The sequence below is a fragment of the Hemitrygon akajei genome, chromosome 20 (assembly GCF_048418815.1).
Source record: "Hemitrygon akajei chromosome 20, sHemAka1.3, whole genome shotgun sequence".
NCBI lineage: Eukaryota > Metazoa > Chordata > Chondrichthyes > Myliobatiformes > Dasyatidae > Hemitrygon > Hemitrygon akajei.
Window position 1 is genome coordinate 7912864 of NC_133143.1, and position 22846 is coordinate 7935709.

The 22846-nt window shown below is 49.0% G+C and overlaps 1 protein-coding gene and 1 long non-coding RNA gene across 6 annotated transcripts in view; one reads left to right on the forward strand and one right to left on the reverse strand.

Annotated features, from left to right (window-relative positions):
* LOC140742202 (ras-responsive element-binding protein 1-like) overlaps positions 1-6884 on the reverse strand; it is a 301827-nt gene extending 294943 nt beyond the window's left edge. For 3 of the 5 annotated variants that reach the window (XM_073073017.1, XM_073073020.1, XM_073073013.1), the window contains exons 1-2: positions 6331-6584; positions 6164-6219 (exon numbers count right to left, since the gene is read on the reverse strand). In XM_073073017.1, the coding sequence (XP_072929118.1) occupies positions 6164-6203 (40 nt within the window). In that variant the 5' untranslated portion in view covers positions 6204-6219; positions 6331-6584. Of the gene's footprint in view, positions 1-6163; positions 6220-6330; positions 6585-6646 lie in introns of those variants that run through there. The other 2 variants (XM_073073018.1, XM_073073016.1) reach the window with 1 other exon arrangement.
* Positions 6555-10501, forward strand: LOC140742204 (uncharacterized). Its single transcript, XR_012102251.1, has 3 exons — positions 6555-6711; positions 8064-8307; positions 9969-10501. It is a non-coding gene; the product is annotated as an uncharacterized lncRNA (long non-coding RNA).
* The last annotated feature ends 12345 nt before the right edge of the window (positions 10502-22846 follow it).

Below are 22846 nucleotides of genomic sequence, written 5' to 3' on the forward strand. Positions count from 1 at the left end.
GGTGTACCAGGTGGGAGAGGGGGGGGTGGAGAAGGATGGGTGTACCAGGAGAGGGGGGGGGTGGAGAAGGCTGGGTGTACCAGGGAGGGAGAGGGGGGGGTGGAGAAGGCTGGGTGTACCAGGAGAGGGGGGGGGGTGGAGGAAGGCTGGGTTGTACCAGGGAGGTGGAGGGGGGGTGGGAGAAGGCTGGGTGTACCAGGAGAGGGGGGGGGTGGTGGAGAAGGATGGGTGTACCAGGAGAGGGGGGGGGGTGGAGAAGGCTGGGTGTACCAGGAGAGGGGGGGGGTGGTGGAGAAGGCTGGGTGTACCAGGAGAGGGGGGGGGTGGGAAGGCTGGGTGTACCAGGAGAGGGGGGGGGTGGAGGAAGGCTGGGTGTACCAGGAGAGGGGGGGGGGGTGGAGAAGGCTGGGTTGTACCAGGAGAGGGGGGGGGTGGAGAAGGCTGGGTGTACCAGGAGGGGGGGTGGAGAAGGCTGGGTGTACCAGGAGAGGGGGGGGGGTGGAGAAGGCTGGGTGTACCAGGAGAGGGGGGGGGGTGGAGAAGGCTGGGTGTACCAGGAGGAGGGGGGGGGTGGAGAAGGCTGGGTGTACCAGGAGAGGGGGGGGGTGGAGAAGGCTGGGTGTACCAGGAGAGGGGGGGTGGGGTGGAGAAGGCTGGGTGTACCAGGAGAGGGGGGGGTTGGAGAAGGCTGGGTGTACCAGGAGAGGGGGGGGGGGTGGAGAAGGCTGGGTGTACCAGGAGAGGGGGGGGGGGGTGGAGAAGGCTGGGTGTACCAGGAGAGGGGGAGGGGGGTGGAGAAGGCTGGGTGTACCAGGAAGGAGGGGGGGGTGGGAGAAGGCTGGGTTGTACCAGGAGAGGGGGGGGGTGGTGGAGAAGGCTGGGTGTACCAGGAGAGGGGGGGGGGTGGTGGAGAAGGATGGGTGTACCAGGAGAGGGGGGGGGGGTGAGAAGGCTGGGGTGTACCAGGAGAGGGGGGGGGGTGGAGAAGGCTGGGTGTACCAGGAGAGGGGGGGGGGTGGAGAAGGCTGGGTGTACCAGGAGAGGGGGGGGGGGTGGTGGAGAAGGATGGGTGTACCAGGAGAGGGGGGGGGGGGTGGAGAAGGGCTGGGTGTACCAGGAGAGGGGGGGGGTGGGGAGAAGGCTGGGTGTACCAGGAGAGGGGGGGGGTGTGAGAAGGCTGGGTGTACCAGGAGAGGGGGGGGGGGTGGAGAAGGCTGGGTGTACCAGGAGAGGGGGGGGTGGAGGAAGGCTGGGTGTACCAGGAGAGGGGGGGGGGTGGAGAAGGCTGGGTGTACCAGGAGAGGGGGGGGGTGAGAGAGGCTGGGGTGTACCAGGAGAGGGGGGGGGTGGAGAAGGCTGGGTGTACCAGGAGAGGGGGGGGTGGAGAAGGCTGGGTGTACCAGGAGAGGGGGGGTGGAGAAGGCTGGGTGTACCAGGAGAGGGGGAGGGGGGGTGGAGAAGGCTGGGGTGTTACCAGGAGAGGGGGGAGGGGGGTGGAGAAGGATGGGTGTACCAGGAGAGGGGGGGGGGGTGGAGAAGGCTGGGTGTACCAGGAGAGGGGGGGGGTGGAGAAGGCTGGGTGTACCAGGAGGGAGGGGGGGGGTGGAGAAGGCTGGGTGTACCAGGAGAGGGGGGGGGGTGGAGAAGGCTGGGTGTACCAGGAGAGAGGGGGGGGTGGAGAAGGCTGGGTGTACCAGGAGAGGGGGGGGTGGAGGAAGGCTGGGGTGTACCAGGAGAGGGAGGGGGGGTGGAGAAGGATGGTGTACCAGGAGGGAGGGGGGGGGGTGGAGAAGGCTGGGTTGTACCAGGAGAGGGAGGGGGGGTGGAGAAGGATGGGTGTACCAGGAGGGAGGGGGGGGGGGGAGAAGGCTGGGTGTACCAGGAGAGGGGGGGGTGGAGAAGGCTGGGTGTACCAGGAGAGGGAGGGGGGGTGGGAGAAGGCTGGGTGTACCAGGAGAGGGGGGGGGGTGGAGAAGGGCTGGGTGTACCAGGAGAGGGGGAGGGGGGGTGGAGAAGGCTGGGTGTACCAGGAGAGGGGGGGGGGGTGGAGAAGGCTGGGTGTACCAGGAGGGAGGGGGGGGGGTGGAGAAGGCTGGGTGTACCAGGAGAGGGGGGGGGTGGAGAAGGCTGGGTGTACCAGGAGAGAGGGGGGGTGTGGAGAAGGCTGGGTGTACCAGGAGAGGGGGGGGTGGAGAAGGCTGGGTGTACCAGGAGAGGGAGGGGGGGTGGAGAAGGATGGGTGTGTACCAGGAGGGAGGGGGGGGGTGGAGAAGGCTGGGTGTACCAGGAGAGGGAGGGGGGGGTGGAGAAGGATGGGTGTACCAGGAGGGAGGGGGGGGGTGGGAGAAGGCTGGGTGTACCAGGAGAGGGGGGGGTGGAGAAGGCTGGGTGTACCAGGAGAGGGAGGGGGGGTGGAGAAGGCTGGGTGTACCAGGAGAGGGGGGGGGGGTGGAGAAGGCTGGGTGTACCAGGAGAGGGGGAGGGGGGGGTGGAGAAGGCTGGGTGTACCAGGAGAGGGGGGGGGGGTGGAGAAGGCTGGGTTGTACCAGGAGAGGGGGGGGTGGAGAAGCTGGGTGTACCAGGAGGGGGGGGGTGGAGAAGGCTGGGTGTACCAGGAGAGGGGGGGGGGTGGAGAAGGCTGGGTGTACCAGGAGAGGGGGGGGGTGGAGAAGGCTGGGTGTACCAGGAGAGAGGGGGGGGTGGAGAAGGCTGGGTGTACCAGGAGGGGGGGGGGGGGGTGGGGAAGGCTGGGTGTACCAGGAGGGGGGGGGGGTGGAGAAGGCTGGGTGTACCAGGAGAGGGGGGGGGGGGTGGAGAAGGCTGGGTGTACCAGGAGGGGGGGGGGTGGAGAAGGCTGGGTGTACCAGGAGAGGGGGGGTGGTGGAGAAGGCTGGGTGTACCAGGAGAGGGGGGGTGGTGGAGAAGGCTGGGTGTACCAGGAGAGGGGGGGGGGGGTGGAGAAGGCTGGGTGTACCAGGAGGGGGGGGGTGGAGAAGGCTGGGTGTACCAGGAGAGGGGGGGGGTGGAGAAGGCTGGGTGTGTACCAGGAGAGGGGGGGGGTGGAGAAGGATGGGTGTACCAGGGAGAGGGGGGGGGGGGTGGAGAAGGCTGGGTGTACCAGGAGAGGGGGGGGTGGAGAAGGATGGGTGTACCAGGAGAGGGGGGGTGGAGAAGGATGGTGTACCAGGAGAGGGGGAGGGGGGGGGTGGAGAAGGCTGGGTGTACCAGGAGGGGGGGGGGGTGGAGAAGGCTGGGTGTACCAGGAGAGGGGGGGGGGTGGAGAAGGCTGGGTGTACTGGGGGGGGGGGGCGGAGGTTGGTGTACCGATGGGGGGGCCCGACATACTGGGGGGGCTGGGTGTACTGAGGGATGGTCCAAGGGAATGAGGGAGGGCCGGTCCAAGGGGGGGAGTGAGGGGCAGTCCGAGGGGGTTCCCTGTGATGCTGATGGTGGAACAGGAGACAGTGATGAGATATGGAGGGTTAAACAGATGGGATGGACTATTGGGAATCAGGAGGAAGTAGAGATGGAGGGTTTTGTGAAGGGAGGGAGGGGAGTGTGGAAATGAACGAGGGAAGAACTGATGGATGGTGCAATGGAGTAATGGATCAAGGGAGTGTAAGCTTCAGGGAGAGAGTTGATGGGATGGAGGGAGGGAGGGGTGGGAGAGAGAGGGAGGGTGGAGGGGGAAATGAAGAGTGAGGGGATGATGGAATGGGCAGATTGTGGAGGGAAGGGTGATGGAGAGTGAGGGTGGAGGGGATGTTGAGGCAGGGAGGGTGAGGGAAGGATGGATGAAAGGAAGTATATGGTGGAAGGAGGGAGTGCTGGGATGGAGGAAGGGAGGGGATGAAGGAAGAGGGCGGGGTGGGTAGGGGCGATGGAGGGTGAGGGTATGATGGAGAGAAGGGTGACGGAGAGTGAGGGAGGGGATGTGGAGGGAGGATGGAGGGCGAGGGGATGAGGAGGGAGGGAGGATGGAGGGGATGCGGAGGGGAGGGAGGGAGGGAGGGGAGAGATTGTGGAGGGAGGATGGAGGAGTGGAGGGGAGGAGGAGGAATGTGGAGGGAGGGGTTGCAGGAGGGAGGGTGTGATAGGATGATGGAAGGGGTAGGGAGGCTGGGAGAGAGGAGTGAAGGGTGGGGGAGATGGAGGGAGCAGATTGTGGAGGGAAGGGTGATGGAGAGTGAGGGTGGAGGGGATGTTGAGGCAGGGAGGGTGAGGGAAGGATGGATGAAAGGAAGTTATATGGTGGAAGGAGGGAGTGCTGGGATGGAGGGAAGGGAAGGGATGAAGGAAGAGGGCGGGGTGGGTAGGGGCGATGGAGGGTGAGGGTATGATGGAGGAGAAGGGTGACGGAGAGTGAGGGAGGGGATGTGGAGGGAGGGAGGACGGAGGGGATGCGGAGGGAGGGTGTGATAGGATGATGGAAGGGGTAGGGAGGCTGGGAGAGAGGAGTGAAGGGTGGGGGAGATGGAGGGAGCAGATTGTGGAGGGAAGGGTGATGGAGAGTGAGGGTGGAGGGATGTTGAGGCAGGGAGGGTGAGGAAGGATGGATGAAAGGAAGTTATATGGTGGAAGGAGGAGTGCTGGGATGGAGGAAGGGAAGGGATGAAGGAAGAGGGCGGGGTGGGTAGGGGCGATGGAGGGTGAGGGTATGATGGAGGAGAAGGGTGACGGAGAGTGAGGGAGGGGATGTGGAGGGAGGGAGGACGGAGGGGATGCGGAGGGAGGGGTGTGATAGGATGATGGAAGGGGTAGGGAGGTGGGAGAGAGAAGTGAAGGGTGGGGGAGATGAGGGAGCAGATTGTGGAGGAAGGGTGATGGAGAGAGGGAGGGAGTGGATAAGGAGGGAGGGAGTGTGGAGGGAGGGGGAGGGGTTGGGGGATGTGGAGGGTGAGAGTGAAGGAGATGTTGAGGGAGGGGAGGGTTGTGGAGGGAGGGGGATGGAATCGGTAGGGGTTTGTGGGTGGTAAGAGTGAGGGATGCTGGAGGAAGGGGGTGATGGAGGTAGGAAGGGATGATGGAGGGAGAGGAGGAGAATTGGGAGTACTGGAGGAGGAAGAGATGGTCGAGGGGATGGCTGGAGGGAGGGAATGATAGGGAGTGGATGTTGGAGGGAGGGTGTGTAGGTTTTGGAAGGGGTGGGGAGAGGGGGAAGGGTGGGGGAAATAGAGGGGTGTGGTGGAGGGTGGGGATGACAGAGGGGGAGGGGATGATGGTTGGAGGGTGGGAGGGGGATGGAGGAAGTGGATGATGGAGTGAGGGTGTGATAGGATGTTGGAAGGGGTGGGGAGAGGGGGAAGGGTGGGGGAAATAGAGGGGTGTGGTGGAGGGTGGGGATGAGGAGGGGGAGGGGATGATGGATGGGGTGGGAGGGGGTTGGAGGAAGTGGATGATGGAGAGAGGGTGTGATAGGACGATGAAGGGGAGGGAGTCTGGGAGAGAGGGGTGAAGGGTGGGGGAGATGGAGGGGTGAGGGGATGCTGAAGGGAGCCGATTGTGGAGGGAAGGGTGATGAAGAGAGGGAGGGGTGACGGAGGGAGAGAATCGCGGAGCGGGTAACGATGAAGGACGAGCGGAGATGGGGCGCGACGCCAAAACTCCTCGGGAAATCTGCGAGGCTTTCGGTGCCCCGGCCCTCGGCCTCATCCAGGGTGCGGGTGATGGGTGAAGGTTGGGCAGCGAGCAAGGCGAGCCGGGTCCGGAGACAGGCCGACTCGTTCCCTCCGCACCCTCGCCCAGCAGTAAAATAAAAGTTTGTGAAAAGTTTTCTGAAAGATTTTGTCCGGGCGGAGGAAGCGCTCCTCACACTCCCAGTTGGCGAGGGGGGATAGGGAGAGATGGATTTGTAGCCAGGGCGCCTAGCATCACCTTTCTGCTCTCAGTTTGGGATGTAAGCCTTTCCCCCCCCCCCCCCCCACGCCATCCCTGTGCCCTTTCCCCACCCTGTCTCCCACCTCCAGCCGGGCTTTTCGGCGTTGCCAGCGGGCTACGCCGAGTAGATGCCGCAGAAACCTACCTCTCCTCGCCCCTTCCCCAGCCCTTTAAACGCCCTTCACCCTCACCCTCTCTCCCCCCTAAAAAAAACGAAAAAAAACTTCAGCATCCTCCCAAGTAAGGCAAAGAATGCATTAAAGTGCTGTCCCCGGGCGGTACTCACGGTTGACTTTGTTGGGGTTGGTTTGTTTCCGCCGAGACATCAGGGGATGGTGATGGCTGGGAGAAAGAGAGAGAAAACTTCTTTTTAATTTAAACAAAAAAGTTTGTTCCGGAAAGAAATCAAGATGGCGTTGGTGTGGATGTGGACAGCAGTAGTGTTAAACACACCTCCCTCTCCTCCTCCTCTTCCTCCTGGATTGCAAAGATAACAGTGAGGGTTAGTCAGTGGGTTCCTGCGCTGCGCCTGTCCCTCTTCTCTTTCTCACACTCACTCTCTCCCTCCCTTCCTCTCACTTCAACCTGATCGCCAAACTCATCACGTGTCTCTCTCTCTCTCTCCCTTTGCCCGTCGTCTCCTAGGGACGTACCCGCACTGTTGGTCCTTTGCTGACTTTTTTAAAACACACACTCTCTCTCTCGCTCTCTCTCTCCTCTCTCTCTCGCTCTCTCTCACTCACAACACACAAGCATCAGCATCACGTACAGGAGGGGTCTCTCCAGCTCCACGCAAACGGGGGAGGAGGAGAGCGAGAGGGCGAAGCTGAACAGGTACCCGGCTCGCTCATCCTCCTTAGTTGCCGCTGCTTGTCTCCATGGCTTGGGATTTCTCTGCTGGGCTCCACCAGAGGCATTCTACAGTGTGTGTGAGCCTGTGCACGTTTAGATGATCACACACACAAACACGCAAATCTTAATGTGCACAATATATTTTCCCGAGCATTTTAAAAACGTATGTGTGTGTGTGTGTGTGTGTGTGCAAGTCTTAATGTATTTTATATGCGTGTGCATGTGTGTGTTTTTATATATAGATATGATTTGTGCTTTGGAGCGCCGTGATGCAATTGTGTATGTGGATATTTTTACAGTGATCTCTCTCGCTCTTAATATCTGCCTGTGTTTTAACGCGCCGTCTCCCTGCGTGCATGTTTTAAAGTGCCGAGATAAATGTGTATGTGTGCGTGGCTGTTTTTAACAAGCCCTCTCGACCAGCTTCCTTGCATCAGTGTTGGTGTTGAACGGCGTCTTTGGTACCGCGTTTGCTCGCTGCCAACGCGATTTATTTCCGGAAAAGTTACATCGCTACTATTTAGAGGAATGTTAGGGAACTTTTGCAAGCCTTGCATTGTAATCTTCGCGTCTGGGGGATCGTTAAGGGCTTTGCATCTAAAACCCTTAGCCCAAATTAAATCTTGGTTACATCACTTATTAATGCTTCGTCATTTAAAATTATGTTTTGAAGTGTGGGATTGATTTAATAAATATAAGTGAATAAATAAGGAACTTGCAATTTGAAATGCACATTTTAAGTTGATCAAAACTTACTGAAAACGGCATGTTGTAAGATTAGGATTTTTTTAACTCTGAGTTTTCCATGGTAAATAATTTACAGGAAACACTAGAGGCGTTCCTTCAATCACTGTTGAACACAGAGTTTTAGAAGCTTCATTGTTTCCCAGTCATCAAAGTCAACCCTAAAGCTACAGTTCTGAACCCCTCTTAGTCAACCCCCATGTAATCCCTTCATTGCTGGGATCCCCTTCCACTGCCCAGGCCCTGGACTCTGCTATTGCCTCCCCAAATTTCCCTGCCCTTCTCTCTTGCCCTGAAGCTCACCTTTGCCCACTGGTCCCAAAACTTCTCAAGCAGTTTGGATTTTTTGTGTTCCACAGCACTGCTCTGATGTTTTTGTTTGATTACTGTTGGCCTAGAAACTCAGATTATGGCTAAAGCAAAGGTAGCTAAATTAACTTTGTTACATTTGTGGATGTGCCAATGGTATTTACCATCATTTTAAATAATATTTTTACAAACTTGAACTATACATGTTTAGTAGATGGAGAATTCAATTCATTGAGAACTTGATTTTTTTTGTACTTAATCCTATGTGTTGAACATTATAGGAGTCAAACTGGACACACTGGAGGCTGTGGTAGAACAAATGACCCTATGGAAAACTCTGACAATTCCGGACAATATTTCTCACCCTCTGCCTGCCACCTTGGCTGAACAGAGGAGCACTTTTAGTGATAGACTAAGACAACTGCACTGCTCCAAAGAGCGCTATATGAGGACATTCTTACCCTCGGCCATTAGGGTAACCTCTAGCTGGGGAAGTGATGACTCCTTCCTGCTAGACTGTATGAGGTAACTTATTTTTCATTCTTTCTTACTTCTGCCCTAATATTTGTATATCTGTGCACTGGTAATGCGTCTGTGCCACTGTAATATTCTTTGGCATCAGTAAAGTATCTGTAACTATCTGCAGAAATATCTCAGTTGTGAAGTAGTTTCTCAACCCAAAAATTTGACCATCCCTTTTCCTCCATAGATGTTGCCTGACCCATTGAGTTTTTTACGTTTGGCTTCAGATTGCAGTACCTGCTATCCCATGTGCCGCCATCAGTAAAAAAAAGTTTCCTTTTTAATTATCTCAAGTTATTAATAAGAATTTGATAGTGTGACAATGTTTCTGAGTTATTACACTTTTTGAACACTAGTCACCATGAATTAAGAAAATTTCATAAATGTTCAGCTTTCAGTTTTCTAAACTTTAAAAGTTCAATGGAACAGACATTATGGACATACTTCGTGAAATTGGAAGTATATTTCAGCAGTTTAGGAATGCTACATGGTCATTAGTCTCAAAACACGTTACAGGCATTCATTCTTTACTCTATTTGCAGAGAATGAACTGAATTTTCCAAGTTATCAAATCAAGGGCAAACAAATTGATCTCTTCTGGTCTGGTTGTGCCAGTTTAACATCACAGACCAGTGTCCACCATTGAAACGGATCAAAGCAGAGAAAGCTGCTGTTAAGACCTCTCTGCTACTTTCATTTTGTAGAGTCAGTACATGGGTCCGTTAACCAAAGAAAAACAGCCACGTTTCTGCCGAGGTTTAACAAGTGAAAATAGCAAGAATAAAAAATTGCAGAGCAGTTCAGGTAGAAGAACAAGCGTTGAAAGCACAAAGCCTATCATTAATAAGCAAGGTGTCAAATATAGAGAGCAGAAATGTGAAGCAAATATTTTTACAGGTAGGAAACTGGAGTGGCGGCCACTGATCTGTGTTGTCTGCTGTTAATTTGATCGTCAGCAACTAACCTGGTCAGCTCTAGCTCAGTGAACTTCAATTATACTCTGAATAACAAGGTAATAGGTTTGAGGCCTTACAGCAAAATCTCAGGTTGGCATTCCATTGATGACAAAGAGACTGCAGTTCCTGGAATGTGGAGCAAAAAAACAAAGATGTTAGAACTCAGCAGGTCAGACAGCATCTGTGGAAGCAATAGGCACGTGATTGAGACCTTGTATCAGGATAGAGAGGGAGGGGTCTGAGTATGTAACAGTACAGGGTGGACTAGAGACAGGTCACCTTTTGTTGTACCAAGGGGAGGGAACCCATTTTGAATGGGATGTTTACCCTTAGGGCACTGTCTGCTCCTCAAGTGACAAAAGAGTCCAATATCATTAAAGGGCATGGACACTCTCCCTGGTATCCATTGGTAACCACAGTAATATAGATTATCAGGTTACTGGGAGCTTGCTCTGTATAACCTAATCGTGCTAGTTTGAATATGTTTCAGTCCACTGCCATTAACTGAAATAAAACAATGAAATAACGACGTAAAGTATGTTTTCCTATGTGTGGTTGTAAAATACTGTAATGGACGTTAGTAATCTCCATTTGTTCCTGATCATTTAAAGGCACCAATACCAACAGGCTGGCTGGGTATATGCTATGTAGAAATGGGCTCAATATCACCTTTATTGTAACAGAGGCATCAATTCAATCCCTTTAAAGAGTTTTAAATGCCATTGGGTTCTTCTTCGAGATCAGCTTTATTTGTCAGATGTACATCAGAACATTGAAGCATACAGTGAAAACACATCATTTTGTGTCAACGACCAACACAGGCTGAGGGTTGTGCTGGGGGCAGCCCGCAAGTGTCACGCACATCCTGCGCTAACACAGCCTGTCCACAACTCATTAACCCTAACTCCAACAGTACATTTTGGAATATGGGAGGAAACCGAAGCACCTGGAAGAAACCCACGTGGTCACAGGAGGAACGTATAAACTCCCTACAGACGGCAGCAGGAATTTAATCCCAATTGGTGATCGCTGGCGTTACGCTAACCACTTTGCCACTCTGCCGCCTCAGAATTGAGTTGGTGTTTGATCCACTTTCCTCTTGCTTTTGCTTGGAGTGTTTATAATTTGCATTCAAACCTCAATATTCAAATCTATTTAGTAGAAGAGTTGATAAAGAGCATCTAAGAGACCTGCAACACACACAAAATGCTGGTGGAACACAGCAGGCCAGGCAGCATCTATAGGGAGAAGCACTGTTGACGTTTCAGGCCGAGACCCTTCGTCAGGACCAATGGAAAAAAGAGATAGTATTTTGGGTCTCCCCCTCCCCCTCCCACTTTCCAATCTCTTACTATCTCTTTTTTCCATTAATCCTGACGAAGGGTCTCGGCCCGAAACATCGACTGTACTTCTTCCTATAGATGCTGCCCGGCCTGAATTGCTTGAATTTCCAGCATCTGTAGATCTCCTCATGTTTGCATTTCTAAAGAACTGACTCAGATAGTTGTGGCACATTTCACTGTATCAACGTTTCGAAGCACATGTGACAAATAAAGCTAATCTTTAAATAAAGTGTTGTATTGATTATCCCATCTTCCTGAACTTACTAAAAAGAAGTTGTCAAGCATAATTCATTATTGAGAGCAACACACAAAACACTGGAGAAACTCACCAGATCAGGCAACATCTGTGGTGGGATTACAGTTTGGGCTGAAACCCTTCATCGCAACTGATGAAGGGTCTTGCCCTGTAACCGTGACTGTCCTTTTCCCACCACAGATGCTGCCTGACCTGCTGTGTTCTTATATCGCTTTCTGTATTGCTCCTGATTTCCAGCATCTGCATCTCTTGTGTGTCCTCATTCATCATTGCACTTGGAATGAGAAAGTGCTGAACAAGTCACTCAGCTGTATATTGGCTCCTTAACTGAGCTATACCAATCTGTCCCATGCACTCAATACTTTCCTGTGCACTTTCCAGTCTGTCCCATGCACTCAATACTTTCCTGTGCACTTTCCAGTCTGTCCCATGCACTCAATACTTTCCTGTGCACTTTCCAGTCTGTCCCATGCACTCAATACTTTCCTGTGGAATTGCAGGTCTGGTAATAAATGTGTTTGGATTTTAGGGATATCCATAAGTCAATTTTGTCTATAACTCAGAAAATAAAGAAAAATCACTTGTTATGGTAACCTCCACTTTATAGCAATGAATGGTAACAAAAGAAGACAAGACTGATAAATAAGGAACAATTACTAAAGGTGAAGAGAGAGAGGAAACTAGCTGTGTCATTCCTAGGAATGGATGTATCATCGGTCTTCTGAATTTAATAATATTGTGGAAGCTTGTCTGTTTGTATGGTGTCCATTAGTCAGAAGTTTGTAACGGGAAAAGCCTGTACAGCAGATTTAAATATGTTAAACTGATCTAATCAATTTTCTTTTCATCGCACACAATATTACTTTGTGCTCATTGGTTACCTGTGCTGCTAATCTGTACGTCATTGGTAGATAAATCTGCAGAGCTCATTAAAGTCTACTCACTATAGGTAGAATTAAATGGCATAAAAAGAGGGTCTTCACTCCTATTACACCTCTTCTGGTTGAGTTTAAGAAAAAGTGGCTTCCAGAATAAGGTCTAATAAGACCCTAAGACACAAGAACAGAATTAGGCCATTCAGCCCATCAAGTCTGCTCCACCATTTCATCATGGGTAACCCTTTTCCCTCTGAACCCTATTCTTCTCCCAGTAACCTTTCATGCCCTGACTGATCAAGAATCTATCAACCTCAGCTTTAAATACACCCAGTACCTCCACAGCTGCCTGTTGCAACGATTTCCACAGCTTCACCACCCTCTGGCTAAAGAAATTCCTTCTCATCTCTGTTCAAAATGGACATCCCTCTATTCTGACCCGAGTCCTCTAACCCTGAACTCCCCCACCATAGGGAACATCATCTCCACATCTACTCTGACAAGGCCTTTCAACATTCGATAGTTTTAATGAGATCCCCCCCGCCTCATTCTTCCGTATTCCAAAACTTCCTGTTTGTTCTCTCTTCTCTTCCTCCCACCATGACAGCTGGGAAATTTAAATTCAGTGAATTAAATAAATTCTGGAATAATAACCTAGCAATTACTAGACAGACAACAGCCTGTCCAGATGCAGGGTCTCGACACGAAATGACAATCGTTCCTTTGCACACAGATGCTGTTTAAATTCTTCCACGTTTACCTTTTACCCTGAAACCCAAGTCTGTGCCCCTGTTTCCTGATCCCTATGTAATCTTAGGCAGTGACTTACTCTTCTCTGCCTTGTGAAATGTCCAGTCCAAAGGCAGTTGAGAATAGAGCCTGGCTGGTGGTGACTGGGGCCCTAGTACATAGATCATCAACACAGTGATAAAACTGCCTGAGACTTGCCCAGAAGGGAATGCCGCTGGCCAGCCAGGGGTACTCCGAGGTTTTGTGCCGTCAATGCAAAGGATTTGTGAGAATGGACTGCAGTCTTACTAGGTTCTGCTGCCACTGGGCACTGAGAGGCTGGGTCCTACTGAGTAACTGCTGAAGTAGTTGTTTAAAGTGTGTATTATTCAAGGAGGCCGGCCACACTTGATGCTTTGAATTAACTTTATGATCATTCAAATGGATGGATCTGCCTACACAGTGAATGTATACTCTGAATGACACTATGGGTATAAAGAAAGCCATAGACCTTATTTTGTATTTCTTGTATATATTTTTCATGAATAAAATTTATTTTGAAATTTGAAAAAAAGAAACTGGGCTCTCTCTCTCTGTCAGATCTTTTATACACAGCCAGAGTCTCAGTCCTCCTGCATACTGGCCTGAAGGTGGCTGCAGAGAGGGTGAAATAGCCGATGGTATGTCTGGGACCGGTCTTCTTCACCAGTGCTTCACACTGAATGCAGGCGATTGGCAACCAAGGGAGTAAGGGTGGGCTTTAGGGTGCACCGAAGCTTGGCACAGCCAGCGCTGGGAATAGTGCGGTCACAGGGCACTGAGGCTGACGTGAAAGCCACTCAAGCTCACCACTGACCAATGTGGAAAAAGAACAACTGAAGGCATAATATGAAAATTACAAGCTACTGTAATGATACATTTGAGCAACACACCAAGTGCTGGAGGAATAATGGAACAGTCAAGACCCTCATCTCAATCCGGATGGAAACTGACTGTCCATTTCCCTGTCTGACACACTGCTCCAGCTTCTTGTGTTGCTTCACATTCCAGCACCTGCAATCTCTTGTGTCCCTAGAATGAAATGCTTGGGTGAGTGAATGGAAGGACTTCAACTGGTGTCACTGACTGAAGTATAGTTTTTGGGAACGAAAACATTGGGGATGAACCAACAGCAACCCTGGGCCACCCACATGCAGACATGGGAACGGACCTATGCCCTATCACTTGGGACTAGTGGGAAAGAGCAGCCATGATCAGAGCAACAAATAATCTTAAACACTAGAGCTTCTGTAGATGTTTAAACCCAGAAGAACACACACAAAATGCTACAGTTAGGCACCTTCTATGGAGAGCAATAAATTGTTAATGTTTTGGGCCGGGACCCTTCACTAGAAATCAATGGGGAAGAGGTCCGTATAAGAAGGAGGGGGAGAGGGAGCAAATGTACAAGCTGACAGGCATTGGGTGAAACCAGATGAGGTGGAAGGTGGTTGATGGGGGTGGGGGAGATGCTGAGAGGCTGGGAGAGGATAGATGGAAGAGGAAAGGTCTGGACAAGAAGGAATTTGATAGAAGAGGAGAATGGACCATGACAGAAAGGGGAATAAGGAGGAATACCAGAGGAAGGCACTGGGCATGTGAGGAGAAGAGGAGGGGTAAGAGGGGAGCCATAATGGGGAATGGAAAAAGAGAGAAGGGGGAAGGGAGAAATTACAAAGCAACCTGAGGGTGGACTCATCATGACCATAGACGAGGTCATAGACTGACGTGCCAGCATGGGAATGGGAAGTAGAATTTAAATTGGTGGCCACAAGCAATCTGTACCATCTGTATGAGGAAATGGATTGTTGATGGCTTGGATCAAAATCTTGCAGCAATTCCTTTGCAGAGCAACTCAAACAAAACGCTGGAGAGACTCGGCATCTAAGGAGGAGAATAAAAAGTCCACGTTTCAGGCCGAGACCCTTCATCAGGACTGGGTGAAGCAACTAGTCCTGAACATTGACAATTCCATTGAGACCCTCCAGCACTTTGTGTGTTTCTCAGGCAAAGTGAGTAATGATGAAGAGTGTTGGTTCAAACTATCGAATATTCACTCCATAGATGCTGCCTGACCTGCTGAGTTCCTCCAGCGTTTTGCGTATGTTGCTCTAGGTTACCTGCATCTACAGAATTTCTTGTATCTAGCAATTTCTTCCCTCTAGTAGATGCTGCTTGTCTGACTGAGTTCTTCCAGCAGATTGCATGTTGCTCCAGGCTCCAGCATCTGCAATCTCTTGTGTTGGCCATAAGTAGATTTGGGCCTGTCCCTGTCACTCGATGTGGGAAGGAGTCATGGCTGGATCCAAAAGACTCAACGAGATTGCTGCTTGATTATATAATGAAATAAAGTTTAGTCAGGGAAATGGTTAAAGAAGGGTCAACCATTCAGAAATCTGTCACTTGCAGCTGGGCACACCCTCACACACAGGCAGAGTTGATGCATGGGCATTGGAATTGGAAGGAAACAGGCATTGTCTGAAGGTGTGAGAAACTGACCCAGATTAAGAGAATGAGAACTTTGAGACATCTAGTGTGACAGAGTTAGTGGCCACATGTGTCAAGGTCTGTATCTGAAGATGGTTGGTGACATGCACAACTTGATGAAGCATGTAGTCTGAAGGTTGACAAAGCTCACCTGAGGCCTGCTGAATCCAGAATCCTCTGTGGATGAAGAAGAAGGATCTGACAAAGGAAGAGTCTAAACCTAGGCTGATCTCCCTTGCATAGACTTGCAAACTAATTAAAATTTGAACATGATTAAAAAATAGAGATTGTTTGACAAAATATCACACGTCATGGTAGCCTACTCTCCAAAATAGGAAAGAAGGAATCTATCTGCTCCACACAGACACCATTTACATGGTCCAAATCAATGGGAGAGGAAGAAAGATCTTCCTGACTAAGTCTAGGATCAGGCAAAGCGGATCTCTCTCCTCTATATTGTTTGAATGTTGTGTCAAGCCTTTTGCTGTTCCCTCCACAATAGATTTGTGCATGAGGGCTGTTAATTTTAAAATGGGAGCTATTGCATCTTTTATTCAGACCTGCTGATGGTGCACTTGGGTCAGAGTCAATCAGCAGAAGTGAAGCCACGTTCTTTGTTCCAAGCAATCCTTTATTCTCCCTATCTTCAGGTGTGATTACCTGAAGGTGGTGGGAATCTAGCGCGGAAGAGCTAGGATGTATGGGAAGAATGTGGCAGTGGGTAATGGGTAAGTTGGTAAATTTGTTTATCTTCTTTGTTGTTATTATTGTTTATTATTTACATGTACTGTATCATTTTGCATGCCATCCATACAGATTATTTCATTACACCTGGTGGTATAGATAACGTAGCAGTAGGCAGGTAGTGCAGGAGTCCCCTGAGGTCATCTCCCTCCTAAACAGATATACTGTTTTGGATACTGTTAGGGGAGATGTCTCATCAGGGGAAGGCAGCAGCAGCCGAGTTCATTGCACCATGGGTGGTTCTGTGGCACAGGAGGGAAGGAAAAGGAGTGGGAGAGCTATAGTGATAGGGGATTCGATTGTAAGGGGAATAGATAGGCATTTCTGCGGCCGCAAACGAGACTCCAGGATGGTATGTTGCCTCCCTGGTGCAAGGGTCAAGGATGTCTCTGAGCGGCTGCAGGACATTCTGGAATGGGAGGGTGAACAGCCAGTGGTCGTGGTGCACATAGGTACCAACGATATAGGTAAAAAATGGGATGAGGTCCTACAAGGTGAATTTAGGGAGTTAGGAGATAAACTAAAAAGTAGGACCACAAAGGTAATAATCTCTGGATTACTACCAATGCCACGTGCTAGTCAGAGTAGAAATAGGAGGATATTTCAGATGAATACGTGGCATGAAAAATGGTGCAAGGGGGAGGGATTCAAATTTCTGGGGCATTGGAACCTGTTCTGGGGGAGGTGGGACCGGTATAAACAGGACGGTCTGCACCTGGGCTGGACTGGAACCAATGTCCTAGGGGGAGCGTTTGCTACTGCTGTTCAGGAGGCTTTAAACTAATGTGGCAGGGGGATGGGAACAAGTGCAGAGAGACAGAGGGGTGTAAAATGAGGGTAGAAGCAAAAAGTAGTAAGGTGAAAAGTAAAAGTGGCAGGTAGGCAAATCCAGGGCAAAAAGCAAAAAGGGCCACTTTTCAACATAGTTGTATAAGGGCTAAGAGTGTTGTAAAAACAAGCCTGAAAGCTTTGTGTGTCAATGCGAGGAGCATTCGTAACAAGGTGGATGAATTGAATGTGCAGATAGTTATTAATGAATATGATATAGTTGGGATCACAGAGACATGGCTCCAGGGTGACCAAGGATGGGAGCTCAACATCCAGGGATATTCAATATTCAGGAGGGATAGACAGGAAAGAAAAGGAGGTGGGGTAGCATTGCTGGTTAGAGAGGAGATTAACGCAATAGAAAGGAAGGATATTAGCCTGGAGGATGTGGAATTGATATGGGTAGAGCTGCATAACACTAAGGGGCAGAAAACCCTGGTGGGAGTTGTGTACAGGCCACCTAACAGTAGTAGTGAGGTTGGGGATGGCATTAAACAGGAAATTAGAAATGCGTGCAATAAAGGAACAGTAGTTATAATGGGTGACTTCAATTTACATGTAGATTGGGTGAATCAAATTGGTAAGGGTGCTGAGGAAGAGGATTTCTTGGAATGTATGCGGGATGGTTTTCTGAACCAACATGTCGAGGAATCAACTAGAGAGCAGGCCATTCTAAATTGGGTATTGAGCAATGAGGAAGGGTTAGTTAGCAATCTTGTTGTGCGAGGCCCCTTGGGTAAGAGTGACCATAATATGGTGGAATTCTTCATTAAGATGGAGAGTGACATAGTTAATTCAAAAACAAAGGTTCTGAACTTAAAGAAGGGTAACTTTGAAGGTATGAGACGTGAATTAGCCAAGATAGAGGGGCAAATGATACTTAAAGGGTTGACGGTGGATATGCAATGGCAAGCATTTAAAGATCGCATGGATGAACTACAACAATTGTTCATCCCAGTTTGGCAAAAGAATAAACCAGGGAAGTTAGTGCACCCGTGGCTGACAAGGGAAATTAGGGATAGTATCAAGTCCAAAGAAGAAACATATAAATTAGCAAAAAAAAGCGGCACACCTGAGGTCTGGGAGAAATTCAGAGACCAGCAGAGGAGGACAAAGGGCTTAATTAGGAAAGGGAAAAAAGATTATGAGAGAAAGCTGGCAGGGAACATAAAAACTGACTGTAAAAGCTTTTATAGATATGTGAAAAGAAAAAGATTAGTCAAGACAAATGTAGGTCCTTTACAGTCAGAAACAGGTGAATTGATCATAGGGAACAAAGACATGGCAGACCAATTGAATAACTACTTTGGTTCTGTCTTCACTAAGGAGGATACAAATAATCTTCCGGAAATAGTAAGGGACCGAGGGTCTAGTGAGATGGAGGAACTGAGGGAAATACATGTTAGTAGGGAAGTGGTGTTAGGTAAATTGAAGGGATTAAAGGCAGATAAATCCCCAGGGCCAGATGGTCTGCATCCCAGAGTGCTTAAGGAAGTAGCCCAAGAAATAGTGAATGTATTAGTGATAATTTTTCAAACCTCGTTAGATTCTGGATTAGTTCCTGAGGATTGGAGGGTGGCTAATGTAACCCCACTTTTTTAAAAAAGGAGGGAGAGAGAAACCAGGGAATTATAGACCGGTTAGTCTGACATCGGTGGTGGGGAAAATGCTAGAGTCGGTTATCAAAGATGTGATAACAGCACATTTGGAAAGAGGTGAAATCATCGGACAAAGTCAGCATGGATTTGTGAAAGGAAAATCATGTCTGACGAATCTTATAGAATTTTTTGAAGATGTAACTAGTAGAGTGGATAGGGGAGAGCCAGTGGATGTGATATATTTAGATTTTCAAAAGGCTTTTGACAGGGTCCCACACAGGAGATTAGTGTGCAACCTTAAAGCACACGGTATTGGGGGTATGGTATTGATGTGGATAGAGAATTGGTTGGCAGACAGGAAGCAAAGAGTGGGAGTAAACGGGACCTTTTCAGAATGGCAGGCAGTGACTAGTGGGGTACCGCAAGGCTCAGTGCTGGGACCCCAGTTGTTTACAATATATATTAATGATTTAGACGAGGGAATTAAATGCAGCATCTCCAAGTTTGCGGATGACACGAAGCTGGGCGGCGGTGTTAGCTGTGAGGAGGATGCTAAGAGGATGCAGGGTGACTTGGATAGGTTAGGTGAGTGGGCAAATTCATGGCAGATGCAATTTAATGTGGATAAATGTGAGGTTATCCACTTTGGTTGCAAGAACAGGAAAACAGATTATTATCTGAATGGTGGCCGATTAGGAAAAGGGGAGATGCAACAAGACCTGGGTGTCATTGTACACCAGTCATTGAAGGTGGGCATGCAGGTACAGCAGGCGGTGAAAAAGGCAAATGGTATGTTGGCATTCATAGCAAAAGGATTTGAGTACAGGAGCAGGGAGTTCTACTGCAGTTGTACAAGGCCTTGGTGAGACCGCACCTAGAATATTGTGTGCAGTTTTGGTCCCCTAATCTGAGGAAAGACATTCTTGCCATAGAGGGAGTACAGAGAAGGTTCACCAGATTGATTCCTGGGATGGCAGGACTTTCATATGAAGAAAGACTGGATTGACTAGGCTTATACTCACTGGAATTTAGAAGATTGAGGGGGGATCTTATTAAAAAGTATAAAATTCTAAAGGGATTGGACAGGCTAGATGCAGGAAGATTGATTCCGATGTTGGGGAAGTCCAGAACGAGGGGTCACAGTTTAAGGATAAAGGGGAAGCCTTTTAGGACCGAGATAAGGAAAAACTTCTTCACACAGAGAATGGTGAATCTGTGGAATTCTCTGCCACAGGAAACAGTTGAGGCCGGTTCATTGGCTATATTTAAGAGGAAGTTAGATATGGCCCTTGTGGCTAAAGGGATCAGGGGGTATGGAGAGAAAGCAGGTACAGGGTTCTGAGTTGGATGATCAGCCATGATGATACTGAATGGCGCTGCAGGCTCGAAGGGCCGAATGGCCTACTCCTGCACCTATTTTCTATGTTTCTATGTATGTGCTTTCAGCTTGTGAATCCTCTGCCTGATGCAAAGTACGGTCCACAGAGTTGGACAAGCCAACTTCCATTTCAGCTAGGTATCCATGTTAGATCATGTTCATGGAGATAAGGTTTTTGTCTGGAGAAAGGAGGGACAATGTACCTAACATGGACCTAATACTAGTTGATTTCCTTGTCTGTTATCCTGACCCTGGTGTCACTATGTGCCAAAGTTCTACTTATCCCTGGTGTTGTGAAGGACAGTCCTGGCTGGGAAACATCCTAGTGAGTTGAAGAATACCCCATGTGGAATAGCTCTATGGACAAACACCACTGACTGCAAGTGTTTCAGGTGGTGGCCCACACATAGGGTCCTGTGGCCCTGTTGGAGAACTGCACGGTGGATTCTGTGTGTATGGTTTCCCAAGCAGACCATCAAAACCAGGGGAGGTCCCAGGACTTCACCCGACTGGTGGTGGGAGGGGACTTTCCAGTCATATATCTCATGTACAGCCAGAGACTTGATCCAACTTCACACTACCCTCAAGTATGCTACATTGATTTTAATTGGGAAAAGATGAGATCATGTACTTTGGTAGGAGGAATCTTAATAAAAAGAGTATTATCTAAAAGGAGAAAGTTTACAACTGACCCTAATACAGAGGGATCTAGGTGTTCTTGTGCATAAATTACAAAAATTTAACTGGCAGGTAATGCAAGTCGTTAAGACGCAAATAGTGTATTGGTCTTTATTGCAAAAGGGTTGCAGTTCAGAAATCGGAATGTTTTGTTGCAGTTTTACAGGATGTTGGTGAGACCATGCTTGGAGTACATTGAAGCAAAATAAAAGTTATTCACTGATCTAATTCCAGGCATGATATGCTTGTTCAACCACCAGCAATGCAATGAATTCTAAATTCTTTGGATCAGAAAAATGAATGGTAATTCTTATGGGATACTCTAAAGTAAGTGTTAAGGTAGACGTTGAGATGTTCCACTAGTGGGAGAATGTCAAACCAAAGGACAGTTGAATAGGAACATCTCCCCACAGAAGATGGTGAATTACTAGAAGGTAGTTGTGGAGGTTGGACCACTCAAGGCATTTATAACGGAAGTAGATAAACGTCTGAGAGATCTGGGAATTGAGGGCAAAAGGGACTGGCACAGCAGAGGAGATGAGGCCTGGGGTAGGTCAGTCATGGGTAGCGGGGTAGGCTAGAGGGACCGAGTGGTCTACTCCTGCTTCAGTTTTCTTATATTCCATGATGGTCACTCTTCTCCTTCTGGACTGTGTGGCTGCCAAAATGATGTGGGGAGGACACAGTGATCTTTGTCGAGTTGATCCTGTGTAAGCCAGGTCTCTGTGATCTATGGGCTTTTCCCGGAGATACACCCACTGAGACAAAGGTTGACTGCTTCTGGAGCATCATCAGCTTAATGAAAGACCCTTTTTGGTCTGCCTGGAACCTGATGGTCTTCCAGTATAAGGAGAGGTCCGCAAATGAACGTTGCTGACTGGCACATTCCGGGCTGCAGGTGTACATACTCAAGCGGGCACTGAAACTTGGTTCAGCCACCAGAAGGACCACAGTTTGGGGTTCTTCTGCCCCTTGACACTGAGCATCCGAGCCTGTGTAACATCCTTTCAAATGTTTGCTCAAAGAACATAAGTAAAGGGATTCTGATATCATGATGATATAGTGTAAATAAGGAATATACTATATTATATATTTGCAAATTTTATGAAGAAAGCATTTCTTTGGAATTGAAGTTAGGGCTGGGCAATAAATGTCGACCTTGCCATTGATGCTCGTATCCCTGAGAATGGACAGATAAAAGATGAACTTGGTACTGAAGAGCAATTGAGTCAGGAAGCAGGTGTGTAAAGATTAACCTGTTTGTCAAACTTAGTGCTCAGGGTACTGCTGAAAGCAAGCACATGGTCAGAGGGGAACTTAGGAGAAATGATGGGGGGAATGTTAGTGGGAGTAATTACAGCATGTTAACAAGAGAATCTGTGTACCTGTAAACTAATAAATGTCCTTCTCATTATTTATGTTGCTTTTTACTGCGCAGAATATTTTTGTTTCAACAGTAAACATTGATGACTTACTTACTGAGAAAGAGTGGGATAGGTTAGTGAATCCATCAACCTTTGATTTGCAGGTAAACTTGAAATGAGTGAGGGTAGATGAAGAACTCCTGGATTAGTGCTGTATTGTTGTTTGGATGTTGAGAATTCACCTTGTGGCTGGGTGAAAATTTACTCATCCAGCTTTAAAAGACTGTTGTAATTGTTAATTGTTAGCTCCCAAATTGCACTGGTTGGGAAAGCAATGATAAAATGATGTCAATGTTAATATTTAGCCCAACCAAAATGTTTAATTAATGCTACTGCTATCTGGTCTTAAATTAATCAATGACTTACGCTGTTGCCTGTGAGTCAGAAGGTGAAGGGATTATTGACTCCCATTTTGGTGAGGTTTGTCCTGCCATATGGGGTACTGGTACTGACAGAAGCAAGAGTTGGTAAGCCAATCAGCAGCAAGTCAGAAGTTTTGATAAGGCAGAAAATACGGAATGCTTTACTGCTGGAGTAGGAGAGCTAAGGTGTGGGGTTGAGGGAATCATATCTTCTTTATTACTTGTGGGATGTGGGCTATGCTATTATTTATCACCTTGCTGCTAAAGTGAATGGCTTCACCGGTTCATTTCAGGGAGTAGTTAAGGGTCAACAACACGTCTGCATGTCTGGGATCACAAATAGACTAGCCTAGAGAAGGGCACAGACTGAATTCTTCGAACCAGATTGGATTTTCCAACAGCTGATGGTTTCACACTTCCCACTACTGCTACTGGCTCCTTAAATCCATTTTTACTGTTGGTTCTGATAAAGGATGATCTATTTCTCTTTCCGCAGATGCTGTCAGATCCGTTGAGTTTCCAGCGTATCCCGTTTCATTGCCGAATTATAATATCTGCTGATTTTTTGATTCTTCTATTTATCGAATCCAGCTCCAAGGTAATTAGGGAGGGGTTCTAAGTTGTTTCTTTGGTAGAGCAGGCTTTTGGAATACTAGTTCTGGACCAGATTGTGAATGGCTGGACCATCCCATTTAGTTCATCATCACATCATTGTGCATTGTCACTGCTGACTGAGACATTGTCTCCAATGGGAAGAGTCTGCCCTCCTTCAGTTGGAAAATTGCCCAACATCCCATCTTGAGGGTCCTAGGAGTCTGGGATCTGCTGATATTTGGCAGCGCTGG